General features: G+C 47.9%; 1 protein-coding gene across 1 annotated transcript in view; it reads left to right on the forward strand.

The window, feature by feature from the left end:
- myo15ab (myosin XVAb) overlaps window positions 1-22,114 on the forward strand; it is a gene marked incomplete at both ends in the record, with an annotated part of 175,943 nt that overhangs the window by 67,233 nt on the left and 86,596 nt on the right. Inside the window, 9 exons of the mRNA XM_080523006.1 lie at window positions 1,011-1,093; window positions 1,570-1,643; window positions 13,376-13,579; window positions 13,931-14,088; window positions 15,707-16,733; window positions 19,491-19,593; window positions 20,303-20,368; window positions 20,495-20,559; window positions 20,944-21,339. Coding sequence (XP_080379132.1) covers window positions 1,011-1,093; window positions 1,570-1,643; window positions 13,376-13,579; window positions 13,931-14,088; window positions 15,707-16,733; window positions 19,491-19,593; window positions 20,303-20,368; window positions 20,495-20,559; window positions 20,944-21,339 — 2,176 coding nt within the window. The remainder of the gene's footprint in view (window positions 1-1,010; window positions 1,094-1,569; window positions 1,644-13,375; window positions 13,580-13,930; window positions 14,089-15,706; window positions 16,734-19,490; window positions 19,594-20,302; window positions 20,369-20,494; window positions 20,560-20,943; window positions 21,340-22,114) is intronic.

Consider the following 22,114-nt stretch of genomic DNA (forward strand, 5'->3'; position numbering starts at 1 on the left):
CCTCTAACAACAGACTTATGAACATGGCCCAGGCTGCCAAATATAAAAACTAAAAGTTGACATCTGTAGCCCAGTTGTGATATGGCCTGCTCCAGCTGTTGGTATTTTAAGATTTTGGTTAAAAAGGCTTCCTCTAGGCTATGGTCAAAGGTGCAGCCAACTTCTAAAATAAGCACCTCCTTGTGGTTTTCGTTGACAATTACAACATCAGGGGTGTTTGCTGAAATATTGGAGAACACTCCTAATGACTCTTCGTCGCTACACAAACTGAACATGTGGGGCTTTACAGTGGAGTGCTTGTACAGCGTTGCGGCAGGCACACACACACACATAATACACACACACATACTACTACACACACACACACACACATACTACACACACACACACACACACATTACACACACACACACACACTGACACATACATACTACACACACACACATACTGACACATACATACTACACACACACACACACACACACACACTGACACATACTACACACACACACACACACTGACACACACACACACACACTGACACATACTACACACACACATACTACACGCATATACTACACACACACACACACACACACACACTGACACATACTACACACACACTGACACACACATACTACACACACACACACACACACACACACTGACACACGCATACTACACACACACACACTGACACATACTATACACAAACACATACACTGACATATACTACACACACACACACACACACACACACACACACTGACACACACACACACACACACACACACACACACACACACACACACACTGACACATACTACACACACACTGACACATACTACACACACGCACGCACACACATGCATTCATGTCAGGCCCGACTCAGCTCCAGCATATACTGTAAGACCACATTCTCGCATTAGCCTCATACCTGTGTGTGTGTGTGTGTGTGTGTGTGTGTGTGTGTGTGTGTGTGTGTGTGTGTGTGTGTGTGTGTGTTGCAGAAGCCTGTTGGGGAGTGGATTCGATGCAAATGAAGCCTCCAGACCTCACGCCATGTCTAGTTCTGATGGCCTCTTCATCCAAGGTAGACACACACACACACACACACACACACACACACACACACACACACACACACACTGATGACAGGATGAAGGATTAGGCTTCAACATTTGTCTATCATCTTTCCTTCCAATGTTCTAAATAAGAAATAATTTCTGCCGTTTTTATACATTTTGGGTTCGGAGTCACAAGGGGTAGTGGTTGAAAATGTTCCCCTATGAAATGGGACGACCCTTCAAGACCCTGACATGTCATCAGTAGTATCATAGGCAAACATGGACGCTCGCGATTCGTTCACAACTTAAGTTTCACGCTATCAATCGATCAAACAGGTCATCAAATAAAAAAGAACAATGCTTCATTATCAGGCCAGTTCATAACAGAATAGTGATGCTCTGTAGGCTAGCAAACCTCCTCTGCCCCCCCCCCCCCCTCTCTCTCTCTCTATTTATCTATCTCACACATATAAAGATCAATTGTGTGTGTTTGTGTCTGCAGACTCAGAGCCCCAACGAGGGATGGACCGATATCTTGACAGTCTGTTTGACCCTGTACTGGCTGACGGCAACGGGGTGAGCACACAAACACACACACACGCACACACACACACACACACACAGAGGACACACACACACTCAGAGGACACTGACGAACAACAGATTTTCACTATTTGTATGATTAGAGAGTGACTAATAGAAAAATGATATACTGTAGATGTTATGTCGACATATCGAAGACTAAACAATAGATCACTAGAATAGATCAATGGAATAGATCTTCTAGGGGTCCACTGCTCTTTCTGCTAGAGCTGTGGTTGGTTGCATCACAGGTAAACACAAGTAGAGTCCAGCTAGGCTAACGCTCTGTATGGGCTACTAGCCAGCTAGGCTAACGCTCTGTATGGGGTACTAGCCAGCTAGGCTAACGCTCTGTATGGGCTACTAGCCAGTTAGGCTAACGCTCTGTATGGGCTACTAGCCAGCTAGGCTAACTCTCTGTATGGGGTACTAGCCAGCTAGGCTAACGCTCTGTATGGGCTACTAGCCAGCTATAATAACTCTCTGTATGCGGTACTAGCCAGATATAATAACTCTCTGTATGGGCTACTAGCCAGCCAGGCTAACTCTCTCTGTATGGGCTACTAGCTGGCTATAATAACTCTCTGTATGGGGTACTAGCCAGCTGTAATAACTCTCTGTATGGGGTACTAGCCAGCTGTAATAACTCTCTGTATGGGGTACTAGCCAGCTGTAATAACTCTCTGTATGGGGTACTAGCCAGCTATAATAACTCTCTGTATGGGGTACTAGCCAGCTATAATAACTCTCTGTATGGGCTACTAGCCAGCCAGGCTAACTCTCTCTGTATGGGGTACTAGCCAGCCAGGCTAACTCTCTCTGTGGGGTACTTGTTCTTGTTTATTGAGTGATGTGAGCACTGCTGTATTGAGTGGTGGCCATCCGATCGGATGTGCATGACAGGGAATTTGCATGTATCCGATGTGTTCTACAGCCGTCATTTGCCCGGCAACCGATTATGTTACTGAGTTACCGTAACTGTCAAGGCAACCAGATCGCCACGGTGATTTCCCGCCCGGCAACACAGGCAGGGATCTCCTTACGAGGATCTGACACTCAGCAAATGAACGGCTTACTTTTTAATGAGACATGTCCTACATTACACACACTCACTCACTCACACGCACGCGTGCATACACACACACACACACACATACAGTATATATGGGACAGTGGTTGATTCCTGAGGGAGGTGAGTGGACACATGAGAGGGGATTCCACCGAGATACTGCCTTGATTACAGATATACATTATTCAAGCAAATAATACACACACACGTGTGCACACACGCACACACACACGCACTAACGCACACTACAGATGATATCACCTATGTTGTCTTACAGATGATATCACCCACAGGTATATTTTCCAGACTGGATCCGTTTACATTGTTTCTCTACATTATTGATGCATTTTGCAAATAAATTATGCATCAGTCATGTACAGATGACCTGTTTGCATCGTCATGTCATATCCTCAGGATCATTTAGGAGCAGGGCTGCAGGGCTGCAGGGCTCTGCCTTTTTACGCATCTCGTCTTGCACGTTCAACTCGTCCCATAAGGACATGGATCTCTGTTAGGGTCAGAGGGACTGATGAGCTGCAGGGCAGAGATGTAGGAGGCGGCAGGTAGAGGTTAGAGAGGCAGGTAGCCTAGAGGTTAGAGAGGATGGTAGCCTAGAGGTTAGAGAGGATGGTAGCCTAGAGGTTAGAGAGGCAGGTAGCCTAGAGGTTAGAGAGGCAGGTAGTCTAGAGGTTAGAGAGGCAGGTAGTCTAGAGGTTAGAGAGGCAGGTAGCCTAGAGGTTAGAGAGGCAGATAGCCTAGAGGTTAGAGAGACAAATCAAATCAAATCAAATTTTATTTGTATAGCGCATTTCTTACAAGATGTAACTCAATGCGCTTCACACAATGAAAATGTTCAGTCAATCAGTCAATCAATCAATCAATACTGACAGAGCCGCGAGCAGGTAAAAGTAAAAAACCTGTATACTATGTAGCCAGGAAAAAATTCCCTTGCAGCCCTCTACCAATAGAGCGACTACTAGCCAGTTTGCTTACCAGTACCCAGCGGTCCAGGGGAGGCCAGGACCACCGGCACAAAGCAAGCAAGCAAGGGCAAAAACCTGTACACCATGTATCCAGGAAAAATTCCTTGCATATTATCGGCGTACACACTGTCCATAAATGTTGTGTTGTATTTGCATCGTTCTGCATCCAGTATGGTCACAGGTCCTGCCAAAAGAGAAACTTAAGCACAGTTATGATGCAACAACACAATAGAGACAGTAAAGATGACAGCAATACAACCTGATGGTGGTCCTGGTACACCCTTGTACCGGTTCCAGTACTGCTCTAGGTGCTATTTGGAGCTGACAGTGCCTCATCAGCACCTGGGTCCTTTTTCCTGTCAATACAAATCTCAAAAACACGAGTATGGTGTAATGGCCTAGTGATCCTAGTTCTATAATGTCCAATGTCTCCCTTAGTATCAAAAGGCGACATTGAATAAGTAGGTTTTGAGGTCACGCTTAAAAATGTCCTGAGTTTTAGACAACCTCAGGCCCTCAGGTAGGGTGTTCCACAATCTAGGAGCATATATGCTAAAAGCTGATCCTCCAAATCTCTTTGTCCTAGCCTCTGGCACTATTAAAAGTTCCGTGCCACTAGACCGTAGGGGTCTAGCTGGTGTGTATCTTATGAGCATGTCCACCATGTAATTGGGTGCATCACAGTGAAGTGATTTATAAACTAGTAAAAGGATCTTAAAGTCTATTCTATGACTGACAGGGAGCCAGTGTAGTGATCTCAAGACAGGTGTGATGTGCGCTCTCCGTTTGGTCCTAGTAAGGACACGAGCAGCAGCATTTTGAACCATTTGTAGTCTATTTATCATTTTTTTGGGGAGACCTGTCAGGAGAGCATTACAGTAATCTAGCCTACTAGTAACAAACGCATGCATTAATTTTTCTGGTAGTCTAGAGGTTAGAGAGGCAGGTAGTAGAGGTTAGAGAGGCAGGTAGTCTAGAGGTTAGAGAGGCAGGTAGTCTAGAGGTTAGAGAGGCAGGTAGTCTAGAGGTTAGAGAGGCAGGTAGCCTAGAGGTTAGAGAGGCAGGTAGCCTAGTGGTTAGAGAGGCAGGTAGCCTAGAGGTTAGAGAGGCAGGTAGCCTAGTGGTTAGAGAGGCAGGTAGCCTAGAGGTTAGAGAGGCAGGTAGCCTAGAGGTTAGAGAGGCAGGTAGCCTAGTGGTTAGAGAGGCAGGTAGCCTAGAGGTTAGAGAGGCAGGTAGCCTAGAGGTTAGAGAGGCAGGTAGCCTAGAGGTTAGAGAGGCAGTTAGCCTAGTGGTTAGAGAGGCAGGTAGCCTAGTGGTTAGAGAGGCAGGTAGCCTAGAGGCTAGAGAGGCAGGTAGTCTAGTGGTTAGAGAGGCAGGTAGTCTAGAGGTTAGAGAGGCAGGTAGTCTAGAGCAGGGGTGCCCAATACGTCGATCGCGATCGACCGGTCGATCGCAAAGGTAGTATGGGTAGATCGCATGGCATTGAACAAAACGGGAAAAAAAAAAAATAAATAAAAAATAGTTCGCCTATCATCCATCCTCACTATGGCTTTTGCCACTTGATTGACGTACAGGTAAGCCAGTCTGAGATCTGATCTTTTCACCTACACCTAACACGCGGTTCACCACGCATGCGCAGTCAACAGCACCAACTACAAAATACAAAATACCGGCGAGACTAATTACCTAGTTAGCCTTCCAATTTCTACTATTTACTATATAATACTAAATAAAGGCTATACAAATGAGTGGGGAAGCTGGACCTAGTAAGAAACCAATAACGTATAACTTCCATCCAGAATGGGAGGAGGACTTTTTTACACGATGTGATATTGGAAATGCGTCTGTCTGATCTGCAAACCTACGATGGCTATTTCGAAGAAGGGAAATGTGGCAAAAGAGCGAAAACGTACGGCTGCAACGATAGCTTCTTATCGCGTCAGTCACGTTCTTGTTAAACACAAGAAGTCATTCAAAGACGGCGAAATTGTGAAAAAAGTTTCTCGAGGCTGCAGATTGCCTTTTCGATGACAGATCCACAGTGGCTGATGACACCTTGCAACCAGCTCCTACAGCCCTGACTACTAGAAACTAGCTGTCTCCTCCCAGTGCCAGGTCTCCCACTAAGGTATCAGTAGTTGGCTATGGTACTGCAGACTGGCTGTCAGTGTGTGAGTGAGAGAAAGTGAGTGTGTGTGTGTGTGTGTGTGTGTGTGTGTGTGTGTGTGTGTGTGTGTGTGTGTGTGTGTGTGTGTGTGTGTGTGTGTGTGTGTGTGTGTGTAAGAGAGTGAGAGAGAGAGAGGGAGAGAGAGGGGGAGAGAGAGGGAGGGTTTGTGCTATGGCTCCCTATGCAGACTGGCAAATGTGTGTGTGTGTGTGTGTGTGTGTGTGTGTGTGTGTGTGTGTGTGTGTGTGAATGTGTGTGAGCGAGAATAGCAAAGAGGGAGGGTTTGTGATGGTCTTCTCCTGTGGCTGTGTGACAGAGAGAGGGAAAGTGTATTGTGAGTTTACTATGCAGGCTGGGAACTGTGTGTGTGTGTGTGTGTGTGTGTGTGTGTGTGTGTGTGTGTGTTTGTAGTACGTGCATGTACATTTGCGATGTTGAAACTAGACTGGTAGATCTTGGCAGACTGGCTACTTGAAAAGTAGATCTTGGTTCCAAAAAGTGTGAGCACCCCTGGTCTAGAGGTTAGAGAGGCAGGTAGTCTAGAGGTTAGGGAGATAGGTAGTCTAGAGGTTAGAGAGGCAGGTAGTCTAGAAGGATAGAGAGGCAGGTAGACTAGAGGTTAGAGAGGCAGGTAGTCTAGAGGTTAGAGAGGCAGGTAGACTAGAGGTTAGAGAGGCAGGTAGCCTAGTGGTTAGAGAGGCAGGTAGTCTAGAGGTTAGAGAGGCAGGTAGTCTAGAGGTTAGAGAGGCTGGTAGGCTAGAGGTTAGAGAGGCCGGCTAGCAGTCAGAGGTCGAAGATGGTTCGATCCCCGCCTCAGGAGGGAGCTTAGGATGTTCCCTTGAGCAACTCACTTAACCCCTAATTGCTCCAGGGCCACCGGCTATGGCTGACCCTGTGTCTAGAGCAAAAAACAAACAAATTCCAACAATTGACTGACAAGTTGACTGCATGGCAATACATCATTGGGCAAGATACTGAACCCCAAATTGCTCCCAGCGAGCGGGCCGGCGCCTTGCATGGTAGCTTGGTGTGTGTGAATGTGTATGTGAATGGGTGAATGAGAGGCTGTTGTAAAGCGCTTTGGATAAAGGCGCTATATAAGTGCAGTCCATTTACCTTTTTATTTACCATCATTGTATTCTTCTAGAATGTCCTGTCGTGTAGAACTGGCCACCCAGTGGGATGTGTCATGTCTATGATTGCCACGCCCCTCAGGCGAGTTCATTCTGTAATAAAGCGTGCTCGAGTGAAGACCTGAAGTTCGACGTGTCGTCCCCAGTTATTAACTATTGATTAGATTCTGCAAGGTCTAGTAGAGATTCAACATTGGCGACGAGGAGAAACATGCATTTGTAATTACAAGAATCAAGTTTAGCTAGTTAGTATGGAGAAAACCGGGATCCAACATTTCGCATGCTACACAGAGCCAGCCACGCTAGGTCCGAGATGGAAGCGTTGGCTAACTTCGTTCGAGCTATATGCGGACGGAAAAGGGCTCATCTTGGATGACGATTCACCTAATACGACAAAGCAAAGGAGACGTGCACTATTACTACATCTAGCTGGACCAGACGTTCAGGATGTTTTTTCAACTTTACCGGACAACGGTGATGCAACGGACTACATGAAGGCGGTCGAGGCTTTGAACGCATACTTCGTGCCCCAAGTCAACACAGCGCTAGCAAGGTACGCGTTTCAAAAGATGCACCAGAAACCAGGTGAGACAGTGCAGCAATTTGCTACACGCCTGAGACAAGCTGTGAGAGACTGTGGATATGGGGGAGATTCTGATAACCAGATAAGGGATGCAATTCTAAGCAAAGGAACATCAGTGTATCTGCGTAGGAAGCTTTTGGAAGAGGGTCGTGGATTGACATTAGCAGTCTCAATGGAAATAGCTGCTCGTTGTGAGAGCATCGAGGAGCAAATGGCGGACATGTCATGCACAACGACCGGAGCTACATCAGAGACTGTTAACCGAGTTGATCACAATGAAAAAAAGGGATGGCAAAACTGGAACGAGAAAGATAAACCGAAAAGAGACAATAGAAGTGATGGAAAGTGTTACAGATGTGGAAATTCTGATCACATTGGCCGAGATCCAAAATGCCCCGCACGTGGCGTGACATGCCACAAGTGTCAGGGTAAAGACCATTTTGCAAAGGTGTGCCGCACTAAAGGCGAGAAAGTGAAACAGAAAGTTAACAATGTAGAAGAAGAGGAAGACTTTGCATTTGCCATTAATTTGATTGATTGAGAACTTTATTAGAAGATTTGCAGAAGTAGGTACATGAAAGTACATATTACATACAAGGTCAACTAACAGGATAAAAACCCAAGAAAGCCACTGGCTTATTTCAATTGGGGTCCTTGATACTCAATTCATCGTTACATGTAAGACAGACAAAAAACTAGTACTATCTACAAGATAATACAGACAAATAACTAGTACTATCTACAAGATAAACATACATCCAACATGGGAAGAACAATACAACAAAACATAAGGTATGTACAGCGGGTAGGACAGGTGGGGACATACACCACAGGTGGGGGCGGGGGACAAAACACAAAGTATGTACAGTGTCAGTAGTCTCCATTCAGGTCATCGTCAAGTTGAGGATTGGGGGATGGGGGGGGTTGCCCATTGTTCCACGGTTTCGGTAGAGAGTCTCCGGGTGGTGGGGGAGGGGGGGTCGTCGATGTATTCTGCGCTCGATGTATTCTGCGCTGTCTCCAGTATAAATACGAGCTTTACCTGATTTCAGTCTTTTTAAATCCAAACCCAAATCCTGCGCTATGTTACCGACTAAAGAGCCTTTCGCCATTTCCTCGGGAATGGAGTAACTGACCTGCCCGTGCACTGAACTGAGAGAGAGGACCGAGATGAACAACAGTACTTGCCGTGTCATTGTTCTGCCCGACATTTTCTCTGAATGACAATCACATGTCAGAGAGACTAGATTTCTGTGTGGGGGGAGTGAATATGAAAATGCTCATTGACTCTGGCGCAACAATCAATGTGATGGGAGAAAATGTGTGGGAAAATGTGAAAGCAGAACACATTAAGTGTCATTCCTATGTCCCTAAGACAGAGAGGAAATTGTACTCATATTGTTCCAGTGAACCATTAACTGTCAAGGGTGCATTTACATGTAATGTGTCAATAGGAAACAAAACTGAACATGCAGAATTCATTGTAATCAGGGGGAAAGGTGAACCACTGCTGGGAAAAGACACAGCGATGAGACTGGGCGTCCTGAGAATAGGTGCCGACATTGCTGCTGTCACAGAGACAAAGCAAACACTCCAACAACAATACCCTGAAGTGTTCAGTGGAGTCGGGAAACTAAAAACAAGACAAGTTAGTCTACACATTAACCCAGAGGTTAAACCAGTAGCCCAGCCACTCAGGCGAATTCCATTTCACCTCCGGGGGGCAGTAGAGTCCAGAATAAAAGAATTGGAGAATTTAGACATTATTGAACCAGTGAATGGGCCCACCCCGTGGGTGAATCCGGTTGTAATTGTCCCAAAACCTGGAAACGATGTCCGACTCTGCCTGGATATGAGACGGGCCAACGAAGCCATAGTGAGGGAACGCTTCCCAATCCCCACTGTGGATGAGCTACTCCAAGGGATGAATGGCTCGACCATATTCAAATCAAATCAAATCAAATTTTATTTGTATAGCGCATTTCTTACAAGATGCAACTCAATGCGCTTCACACAATGAAAATGTTCAGTCAATCAGTCAATCAATCAATCAATACTGACAGAGCCGCGAGCAGGCAAAAGTAAAAAAACCTGTATACTATGTAGCCAGGAAAAATTCCCTCTACCAATAGAGCGACTACTAGCCAGTTTGCTTACCAGTACCCAGCGGTCCCCCAGGGGAGGCCAGGACCACCGGCACAAAGCAAGCAAGCAAGGGCAAAAACCTGTACACCATGTATCCAGGAAAAATTCCTTGCATATTATCGGCGTACACACTGTCCATAAATGTTGTGTTGTATTTGCATCGTTCTGCATCCAGTATGGTCACAGGTCCTGCCAAAAGAGAAACTTAAGCACAGTTATGATGCAACAACACAATAGAGACAATAAAGATGACAGCAATACAACCTGATGGTGGTCCTGGTACACCCTTGTACCGGTTCCAGTACTGCTCTAGGTGCTATTTGGAGCTGACAGTGCCTCATCAGCACCCGGGTCCATTTTCCTGTCAACACAAATCTCAAAACACGAGTATGGTGTAATGGCCTAGTGATCCTAGTTCTATAATGTCCAATGTCTCCCTTAGTATCAAAAGGCGACATTGAATAAGTAGGTTTTGAGGTCACGCTTAAAAATGTCCTGAGTTTTAGACAACCTCAGGCCCTCAGGTAGGGTGTTCCACAATCTAGGAGCATATATGCTAAAAGCTGATCCTCCAAATCTCTTTGTCCTAGCCTCTGGCACTATTAAAAGTTCTGTGCCACTAGACCGTAGGGGTCTAGCTGGTGTGTATCTTATGAGCATGTCCACCATGTAGTTGGGTGCATCACAGTGAAGTGATTTATAAACTAGTAAAAGGATCTTAAAGTCTATTCTATGACTGACAGGGAGCCAGTGTAGTGATCTCAAGACAGGTGTGATGTGCGCTCTCCGTTTGGTCCTAGTAAGGACACGAGCAGCAGCATTTTGAACCATTTGTAGTCTATTTATCATTTTTTTGGGGAGACCTGTCAGGAGAGCATTACAGTAATCTAGCCTACTAGTAACAAACGCATGCATTAATTTTTCAGTGTCTGCCTGGGAGAGAAATGCTTGTACCTTAGTGATGTTTCTTAGATGGTAGAAGGATGTTTTAATAGTGTTATTAATATGAGTTTCAAAATTTAGATCTGGGTCAATTATGACACCAAGATTCCTGGCCTGACACTTAGTGTTAAGAGCTAGTGTTTTCAAGTGTGCAGATAATTTCTCTCTCCCAGTTTTCTCGCCAATGATCAATACCTCTGTTTTTTCTTGATTGAGTTGGAGAAAGTTTTGTGTCATCCAAATATTAATATCGGCAATACAGTCTATCAGGTGGTCGATCATCTTGTAGTCGTTGGGAGTTACTGAGATATAAAGCTGAGTGTCGTCAGCATAGCTGTGGTAGTTAACGCTATGCTTCTTGATAACAGAACTGAGGGGTAGCATGTATAGGCTAAAAAGCAACGGTCCTAAAATGGACCCCTGGGGAACTCCACAGGTTGTGCTATAATTTTTTGACTTATGGTCACCAAGGGCTACAAAGTAGTCTCGGTCAGCCAGGTAAGTCCTGAACCAGTTTAAGAACGGACCTGAGAGGCCAACCCAGTTTTCAAGTCTCTCAATAAGTATGGAGTGGTCTACCGTATCAAAGGCTGCACTTAAGTCTAAGAGTACAAGAATCGAGAGTTTTTTCGAGTCTGCATTTATCCTAAGGTCATTAGTTACCTTAAGCAAAGCGGTTTCTGTGCTGTGGTATGATCGGAAACCTGACTGAAGTGGGTCATACCTATTATTTAGGACTAAGAATTCATTAAGCTGTCTATACGCTGCCTTTTCTAAAATTTTGCTTAGAAAAGTGAGATTGGATATTGGTCTACAGTTTTTTGGATCAGAAGGATCTAGGTTACTTTTCTTCAGGGTGGGTCTAACCAGGGCAGTTTTAAGCGCCGCTGGAAATATCCCTTTAAGTAGGGAGTGATTTACAATGCCTAGTATGTCATCAGACACAGATTCAAAAATGTCCTTAAAAAAGGTGGTAGGAATAGGGTCAAGAGGACACGTAGACGGTTTAAGCTGTGACACAATTTTACCTAATGTTTCCGTACTAATCATGGTGAACATGCTCATAGTCATGTTCTGTGGTGGCGGATCTGTGGTGCTACACAAACCTAGTCTTTCCTGAGTAATACACATTCTAATATTTGTTATCTTATCCCTGAAGTGGGCTGCAAATTCCTCGCATTTGGTGACAGAGGCTGCGCCGTCTAGAGTCCTAGGAGCAGGGTTTACAAGGCAATCAATTGTCGAGAACAAGACCCTGGGGTTATTCTTGTTTGTAGATATTATCTTTGAGAAGTGATTTTTTCTAGCATTTCGCATTGCCAAGTTAAAGGCAGATAGATGTTCTTTAAAAATATTCTGATCAATCTGTAGTTTGCTCTTTCTGCGCTCAGCTTTCCTACATGTTCTCTTTAGGAGATTTATTTCACTGTTTCGCCATGGTGCTCTCCTCTTGGCTCCAACCTTTTTTAGTTTGGTAGGTGCCAGGGAGTCTAGGGCCATTTTTACTTTATTGTTAAAGGTAATTACTAAGTCGTTTTCACATAACGTGGGAGTTGTGTGATTACTGTTCATTAAAGCTTTGAAATGTTCAGCCACTGCAGGGGTAAGATAACGTTTTTTAACAACACGTTCAGCATTGCTTTCAGCTTTACGTGTTACAATGGTAAAGAAAATACAGAAATGGTCAGAGAGGGCCAGGTCGCTGATACCTGATATTGAGACCTCAAGACCCTTTGTAATCACAAGATCAAGGGTATGGCCATGATTGTGAGTGGGTTCATTGACATGTTGGACAAAATCCATAGATTCCAAGAGGTCAATAAATTCCCTAGCCCTCAAGTCAGCCTCATTATCAACATGAAAGTTAAAATCACCAGTGATAATAATCCTATCATAGTTGGGATGGATAATGGATAGGAACTCAGAGAAGTCAGGTAGGAAGGTAGGGGCTGGTTTCGGCGGCCTGTATACAGTTACCGTAAGAATAGGTGGTTGGCATGCCATAACTGTGGCATGATATTCAAAGGAGGAGAATATATCAAAGGATATGCTCCTGCAGTTTAGGTTATTTGAAGCTATGGTAGCTGTTCCTCCCCCCTTTTTTCCATTTCTGATTGATTGGAAAAAACTGTAGTTGGGGGGAGATGCCTCAATAAGGGCTGCTGCTCCATTTGTATCTAGCCAGGTTTCTGTGAGTAGCATACAGTCGAGTTTTCTATCACAAATGAGCTCCTTTATGATAAATGTTTTTTTGTTTGATAGGGACCTGATATTCAAAATTGCCATGGAGATGTCATTTTGACACTGGGACTGACTCGAGGGCATACTTAATGAAATGGGTAATACATTTCTCAAATTTGCGCCATGTATTGCCTTATTTGTGGTGGAGGGAGTCCGATGGGAGACAATAGTCTGGATGGCATGTTTGGTGTTAGAGGAATGGATCGGACTCATCCCACATCAGCGATGACAGGGCGCCGGCCAGGTCCAGGGCTGGACAGCGAGGTCCATGGACATCGACAGCAGGCGGGCACCATACCTGTTTGGGTGAAACCTATCTCTCGCAAACAGCTCATTACGGTTAAAGAACGTGGTGAAATTGTCTATAAATGGGGTTTGCGTACGACAGCAGTATCCCTGTAGCCAAAGGTGAAGACTTCGAATTCTACTGTATTTGGTGTCGCCATACCTGGGACTCGGGAAGGGGCCCGAGATGATGCAGGTCTTACCTGTGCCCTTGACGGTGGCGATGAGGGCTCGGAAGTCGACCTTCAGCTCCTCCGACCTCTCCCGTCCGATGTCGTTGGCACCCACGTGGACGATGACGGAGGTGACCTGGGGGGGGGGCATCCTTCACCAGCATCGGGACTACCGCGGCGACGTCCCTCACCTTGGCACCTGGGATGCAGTGGGTTATGGCCTTCGGGACTGCAACATGGCGGACCATGGACGAGCCTATTACAAGCACAGAGGGGGGGGGGGGGGGGGGAGAAGAGCGGGTGCGGGGGGGGGAGGAGACACGAACTGTAGTCTCCTCTGCTGGTGGCGTGATGGACCTGTAGGGGGCCCAGGGTGGGAGAGGGGGAGAGAGAGAGGGGGGGCGTGTGGTCTCTGGGGCGGGGGCGGGGCCAGGCGTGTGGTCTCTGGGGCGGGGGTGGGGCCAGGCGTGTGGTCTCTAGGGGCGGGGGCGGGGCCAGGCGTGTGGTCTCTAGGGGCGGGGGCGGGGCCAGGCGTGTGGTCTCTGGGGGTGGGGGTGCAGGCCCTGGCTCTCTTCGGCTTCGGTGTGGACTGGTGGCTCTGCAGCGCCTCGAAGCTGTTCCGCAGCAGGAGGGCCTCATGGGGGTTGGCGCCAGAGGAGTCGTTGGTACGACTCCTCTTCCTGACGGTGGTCCAAGTCCCTGGTGATGTAGGGACAGTGTGAGTTACACCTGGGATTGGGCTTACAGGTGGAGGCTTTGATGTTGATGTTGTGGTTTGTGTGCTTTCTATGTCTGTAATTATTGTTTTATCATTATGTAATGTGTCAAAAAGTGAATTAAGATACGACTCCCCTTGTTTGATCTGGTGTAGATTCGAGATTCATCCCTTCATCTCCTCAACCTGGTAGCTAAGCTCCAGGCAGCGCCGGCAGGCCATGAAAGAGAAAAGTGGTGTTATTTGCAGAGAGAGAGAAAAACAATTTGATAGTGATCAATCAGTGTTTCAGAGATATGTGATATAAAAGTATATAAGGTTCTAGTAGGGGTAGTGGTGGTCTAGTAGAGGTAGTGGTGGTCTAGTAGGGGTAGTGGTGGTCTAGTAGGGGTAGTGTTGGTCTAGTGGGGGTGGTGGTGGTCTAGTAGGGGTAGTGGTGGTCTAGTAGGGGTAGTGGTGGTCTAGTAGGGGTAGTGGTGGTCTAGTAGAGGTAGTGGTGGTCTAGTGGGGGTAGTGGTGGTCTAGTGGGGGTAGTGGTTTTGAGATTGAGATTGATTGATTGATTGAGATAACGTTTATTGCCACTATGCGTTACACATATAGGAATTTGCTTCGTCACCACAGCAAGTGCGTTTATACTTTTTTCACATATCAAAAAACAGGACAACACAACAACAACACAGGACATACAACAGTGCATTGGATAGTGCGGTATAAAGTAAAGTGCAGTGCAGAGTTTTTTTTTACAGAGTCCAGTTCAGTCCTGGGCAGACTTGGGGGCGGGGGGGGGGGGGAAGCCAGAGTCATTTAACAGCCTGGCGGCTGAGGGGTAGAAGCTGAGCCTGTGGCGGGCCTTAAGTGCCTTAGGCAGCCGCAACCTTCTTCCAGAGGGAAGCAGGGTGAGGAGGCCGTGGCCGGGGTGGAAGGGGTCAGCCATGATCTTCCTTGCCCTCCTCAGAGCCCTGGTGTCATGCAGGGAGTTGAGGGAGGGCAAGGGACAGCCGATCACCCTCTCTGCTGAACGTCGCACCCGCTGCAACTTGGCCTTGTCCTTGGTCGTTGCAGCAGGGAACCAGGTGATGATGGAGTGGGTGAGGATGGATTCTATGATGGCCGTGTAGAACTGGACCATCATGGACCTCGGCAGCCTGAGTTTCCTCAGCTGCCGGAGGAAGAACATCCTCTTCTGGGCCTTCTTTGTGAGGACCTCGGTGTTCTGCTCCCACTTTAGGTCCCGGGAGATGGTCATGCCTAGAAAGCGGCATGACTCCACGGAGGCCACCGGGGTACCTCCCAGCGTGATGGGAGGGGGCAGGGCTGCTTTCCTTCGGAAGTCCACCACCATCTCCACTGTTTTTAGAGCATTTAGCTCCAGATTGTTTAAGCTGCACCATCTCTGCAGCCCCTCGATCTCACCCCTGTAGGCAGATTCGTGGTGGTCTAGTAGAGGGGTAGTGGTGGTCTAGTAGGGGTAGTGGTGGTCTAGTAGGGGTAGTGGTGGTCTAGTAGGGGTAGTGGTGGTCTTCAGCAAGTTAGACTTGAAGTGGGGCTACCATCAACTCGAACTGACTCCTGAATCGCGTGAGATCACCACGTTCGCTGTGCACAACGGCGTGTACAGGTACAAAAGACTGTTGTTCGGTGTGTCATCTGCTAGCGAGCAATACCAGCACGAGATAGCCAATACCTTGGCTGGAATTGAAGGGGTTGAAAACATATCCGATGACGTGATCATACATGCACGTGACCAAGCCATGCACGACAAACGACTGCACGCCGTTATGGCGAGACTCAGAGAAGCAGGATTGACACTAAATCCAGAGAAGTGTCAGTTCAACATGGACAGACTAATTTTCATGGGAATTCTGTTGTCAGAGAAGGGCATTGGTCCAACAGAAGAGAGGGTGCGAGCTGTGACAGAAGCACGGGAGCCAGAGAGCGACACGGAGGTGCGTAGTTTCCTGGGGCTGGTCGGATACAGCAGCAGATTTATCCCTCAGTTTGCTACAATGTCAGAGCCACTGAGACGCCTGACAAGGAAGGACACGCCATTCATATTCGGGCCAGACCAGAAGCAAGCATTCAGTGCTCTTAAAACAGTGCTCGCCAGAGCGACCACCCTTGCTTATTTCGACAAGGACGCGCCGACGCAGGTAATAGCTGATGCAAGCCCTGTAGGATTAGGTGCAGTCCTGGTGCAGAACCAGAAAGGAATCAACGTTCCTGTGTGCTACGTGAGCCGCAGCCTGACAGACTGTGAACGGAGATACTCGCAGACAGAGCGAGAGGCACTAGGTCTAGTTTGGGCCTGCGAGAGACTTCATCCATACCTGTATGGGAGACAGTTTGATCTAGTCACAGATCACAAACCACTAGAAGTGATCTATGGTCCCCGTTCCAAACCCTGTGCGCGGATAGAACGATGGGTTCTTAGGCTACAGCCCTACGAATTAAAAATTGTCCACATAGCAGGGAAGAGCAACATCGCTGATTCGCTATCAAGACTCCTGTCAAGCAGTGTGAAACAGGCCAAGCACAAGCATGGAGCTGATGAGTATGTGAGGTTTGTGGCGGTGAACGCAACACCGAGAGCACTCACCACCCGAGAAGTGGAGGAGGCATCCGCCGCTGACCCTGAGCTTCAGGAGGTACGCGAAGCCATAGCGACTGGACACTTTGAAAAGTGCAAACCATATGCTGTCGTTGCAGGCGAGCTATGCACAGTAGGATACCTTGTTCTGAGAGGCACACGCATAGTGTTGCCACAGGCCTTGCGGACGCGGGCACTTGCACTAGCCCACGAAGGACATCTGGGTATAGTGGGAACAAAGCAGCATCTCAGGACTAAAGTGTGGTGGCCTGGCATGGATAGGGCAGCTGAGAGACACTGTAAAGCCTGCCACGGATGTCAGATAGTGGCTAGACCTGACCCACCTGAACCGCTGAGACCCACACCGCTACCTGATGGACCCTGGCGGGATGTCGCCATTGACCTACTGGTGCCACTCCCGTCCAACCACTCCATTTTAGTGGTAGTAGACTATTTCAGCCGGTATTATGAATATGACGTCATGACCACAACCACATCAGAAAAGGTCATAGACAGTCTGGAGTCAATATTCAGTCGACATGGACTGCCAGTCACAATCAAGACTGACAATGGACCCCAGTTCAGATCTGAACAATTTAGACTGTACTGTGAGGAAAACGGCATCACACACATCAAAACCACACCGAAGTACGCTCAGGCCAACGGAGAAGTTGAGCGTCAGAACGCGTCACTGATGAAGAGGATTCGGATTGCTCAATCAGAGGGACTGGATTGGAAAAAGGAACTGAGAAAATATGTGACAATCTACAGGAGCATCATCCATCCCTCCACAAGTAAAAGCCCTGCCGAACTGCTTTTCAACCGAAAGATGAGAGGAAAGCTACCGGAACTGATTGAAGTGAACACAGATCAGGAAGTGTGTGACCGTGACGCTGAGCAGAAGGCAAAGAGTAAGCTGTATGCTGATACACGCAGAGGAGCACAGCAGTCAGAGGTCAGTGTCGGTGACACTGTTCTCCTGAAACAGGACAAAACTGACAAGTTCTCTACGACATTCAACGCGACACCACACAAGATCATCAGTAGGGCCGGAAACAAAGTGGTAGTGGAATCGCCAACAGGAGCACGGTATTCGAGGAACACCACCTTTGTTAAGAGATACGAAGGAAAAGGACTGAAACAAGGGACATTCCAAGAAGAGGAGGACACACAGGAAACTGAGGACACAGAAATCAGAGAGGCAACAGAAGAACACACACACGCCACTGATAATCAGAGTCCACAAGCCGAACATAACTATGACACACAAATACAGACAGGCGTGCCAGACAGGCCGCAAAGGATCAAGCGAACACCCAGTAGACTGTCTGACTATGTTTTGAAGTGAAGAGGATTCTCAATGTGTTAAAATTTTTTTAAAAAAAGAGTTGTACAATGTTTTGATTTCTAATTTGGAAAATACAGTGATTTATAATAATAAGAAAAAAAATGTTACCTGATGTTATACCAGCTGACCATTAAGAAGTGTCAAAGGACATTTAGATAATTACTGAAATATGATTTAGAATGCAATTTAGCTACATTAAGGTTAGTATAATCATCAGCTGTGTTTGTTGGTTAGTAAGAGTTTAATGCCAAGAAAAGGGGGGATGTCATGTCTATGATTGCCACGCAGGGACGCGGGAAGGGGGGTGCTGAGGGTGCTGCAGCACCCCCTAGCGGCAGGCAGAAGGAGCTCCTCCTGCCTGAATTAAAAAAATAAAAATATTATTCAAACAATAATTTAAAACAATATAATAACTATTGTTGCTTTTGGGAATAAAAATAAATTTGTTTTTTGTAATAAATGTAAAAATGTGTTTGTTAGTTTTAATGTTAGTGATCACATGGTCATATCTTGCTAGGGAATCTCTGAGTTCTTTAGCAAAAATGCTAAATCAGCCAGAACAATTGAAGTGGAGTTGGAAGAAGATGCTGAGCTTAACAACACTCCCATTAATGCTCTACTGTCGGACGTTGTTGAGAAAGAGCAACAGACGGCCAGAAACGTATTAGAACTGATATTCAGATCCATCCGATTCTTCGGCAGCGAAGGGCTTCCGTTAAGAGGCAATAACAATCGACATGGAGTGCTGTCTGTAATAATGGTCAACATCATGTTTGTGGACATTGTGGGACACTGTGAGCTGAGTGGAAATTACTGTAAATTCCAACACATTGTTGGTAAAATATTTAACGTTACGTCTTTGTAGTGTGCGGGTGCGTGCGTGCTTTAACTATTATTGCCCGTGCATTGGGGCCCGTCGTTATGCCACTGTGTGCGTGTGAGCGAACGAGCAATCAGCGAGAGGGAGGGAGGGAGGGAGGGAGAGAAATCGTTATAATTTTTTCCCTGGCAATTTTTTTCCCTGTAGCGTATATAGACAGCACCTCAGCACCCCCAGTCAAAATACCTTCCCGCGTGCCTGTTGCCACGCCCCTCAGGCGAGTTCATTCTGTAATAAAGCGTGCTCGAGTGAAGACCTGAAGTTCGATGTGTCGTCCCCAGTTATTAACTATTGATTAGATTCTGCAAGGTCTAGTAGAGATTCAACAGGATGTTTCTACACTGTCTAACTCAATGTCTCCTAGAATGAGTTTGGTATGTGCATGTTAACACTCTCTCTCTCTCTCTGTCTGTCTCTCATCCCGCCCCCCCTCTCTCTATCCCTCTCTCTCTCTCTCTCTCTCCCTCTCTCTCTCTCTCTCTCTCTCTCTCCCTCTCCCTCTCTCTCTCTGTATCTGTCTGTCTGTCTTTATCTCTGTCTGGTCTCTCTCATCCCCCACTCCCCCCCCCTCTCTCTCTCCCTTACAGGACCTGGAGCGTCCATCTGGTCTGTCTACCAGGATGCGTGGAGGTGGGGGTGTCGGAGGGCAGTATGGAGGCAGCCCCTACGCCCCCCCGCCTCCGGCTGGAGGTCAGTCATACCAGCTTAGCGCTAACCGTTAGCTTCAGCACAACGGTTAGCTTAGCGCTAACGTTTAGCTTCAACACAACCGTTAGTTTAGCACTAACGTCTAGCTTCAACACAACGGTTAGCTTAGCGCTAAAGCTTAGCTTCAACACAACCGCTATTTTTATTTTTTTTTCACCCAATTTGGTAGCCAATTGAACCCAACCTAGCATCCAATTATCCCCTGCCTATTGCGTAGGATCCGCCGCACGACCCCGTGGCCGGCAGCCCCAGAGGAGATCGCCAGGCAGACTAGCTGACTGGCTCCTCGAGCCCAGCACCGTTATTCCGGCACCCCGGGGGCGGTGTTGCGCGACCGATCCTTGTCCGGAACTATTCCTATACCGCCCTCGGGAGCGGCCGCTCAATATGCCGCTCCCTGTGTGTGCCTCGGCCATATCCGGATCTGGCGAGCTGGGATTCGATCCCAGTCCCCGGTGGGCAGCTTGCACTAGTGGTTAGTGCTTAGACCGCTACACCACCGCGGGGCACCCACAACCGCTACCTTTGCGCTAACATTTAGCTTCAACACAACCATTAGCTTAGCGCTAACATTCAGCATTACAGTCGCTGTTGAGTGAGACAGCCTTTTTTTGTAGTTCCTGAGTTGTGTGTGTGGGTCTCATGTGAGTTGTGTGGTGGGTCTCATGTGGTTAACGGTCTCTCTCCACAGGGGTGAGGGTTCTACCCATGGTGCCCGGGGGGATGATGTCACCACCAGTCATGCCTGTAGCACCAGGTGTGTATCGCCATGGAAACAAACACCCCCCCCCCCCCCACACATAACTGTCAGAGCTTGGTTAGCTGTATGATACTGACTCTCTCTCTCTCTCTCTCTCTCTCTCTCTCTCTCTCTCTCTCTCAGCTCCTCAGCTCGATCTGGCGGCCCAGCAGCAACAAGCCATTATGAACCAGCAGGCCATTATATTGGTATGAGTCCTGTCTTGTCCTGTCATGTGGTGTGACCATTTTTTGTGTATACTACTATTATATGTAGTGTAGTATGTATGTAGTATATTATGTTGACTTTTATGTCAACATAAAAGTCAACACTATGTCTCCCCTCCTCTCCCCCACCCTCCCCTCCTCTCCCCTCCCCTCCCCTCCCCTACCCTCCCCTCCCCTCCTCTCCCCCACCCTCCCCTCCTCTCCTCTCCCCCACCCTCCCCTCCTCTCCCCTCCCCTCCTCTCCCCTCCCCTCCCCTCCCCTCCCCTCCCCTCCCCTCCTCTCCCCCACCCTCCCCTCCTCTCCTCTCCCCCACCCTCCCCTCCCCTCCCCTCCCCTCCTCTCCCCTCCCCTCCCCTCCCCCCCAGGCCCAGCAGATGACCATGCAGGCCATGGCCTTAGTGACCAGCCCCGTCACCAGCCCCCCGACCACCCCCATCACCAGCCCCCCCATGAGCCCCCTCCTCCACCACCACCCCCCCAGCCCGTACGCTAATGCGGCTAGCTTCCCCCCTAGCCCCTACACCCCCGTTCCTCCTAGCCCCTACGCTAACATACCCCCCAGTCCCTATGCTAACATACCGCCCAGCCCGTATGCTGCCTCCAACCCCCCCAGCCCGTACGCCTACCCCCTGGCCCAGCCCCTGGCACAGCCCCAGAGCCAGCCCCCGCCCCGCCAAGGCTATCAACACTCCAGCCCAGAGGTGCAGCACAAGCCTGCCAAGAGTCTGACGCCCCTGCCTCGCGCCAACATCTACCCCGAGGTTAGTCTTCCCCTGCCTGGGTGTGACTTGTCCATGAAGTCAAGTCATGTTTATTTCTATAGCACATTTACAACCACAAAATAGCCGCCCAAAGTGCTTAACAGATAAAACGCTAGTAAAAGAAAACAACTCATAAAAATAAACAAAAACAAAAACAAGGTACAATACAGAATAGAACAGGTGCAGAAATAAAAGTGCAGAAAAGTGCAGTTGTCAGGAGGCAGGCTCACCTCAGGTCAAAGGCCAGGGAGAAGAGGTATGTCTTGGCTAATGTTTTAAAAGCCTCAACGCTCTGGGCAGATCTGACGTGGAGGCAGAGGCTATTCCAGAGCCTAGGGGCTGCCTTTGCGAAGGCTCTATCCCCTCTGGTTTTTAGTCTGGTTCTAGGGACCTCCTGCTGCAGCTGGTCAGCTGACCTTAGGGCTGTGGATGGGGTATGGTGGCGCAGGAGATCAGCCAAGTACGGAGGTGCCTGCCCGTTTAGTGAAACAAACAAAAGTAATTTATAATCAATACGGAAGCGGACGGAGAGCCAGTGGAGTGAGGCCAGGATTGGTGTTATGTGGTCACGCTTCTTCATGCCAGTGAGGAGTCGAGCAGCCGCATTTTGGACTAGCTGCAGTCGGCGGAGCAGAGACTGGTCGATGCCAACATACAGGGAGTTGCAGTAATCCTGCCGGGTTGTTATGAAGGCATGGATCACCTTCTCTAGGTCCTTCTGCAGAAGGTAGGCCCTTGTTTTAGCGAGGAGTCTGAATTGAAAAATGCTATTTTT

Source organism: Nansenia antarctica (assembly GCF_963989245.1).
Source record: "Nansenia antarctica genome assembly, chromosome: 2".
Classification (NCBI taxonomy): domain Eukaryota; kingdom Metazoa; phylum Chordata; class Actinopteri; order Argentiniformes; family Microstomatidae; genus Nansenia; species Nansenia antarctica.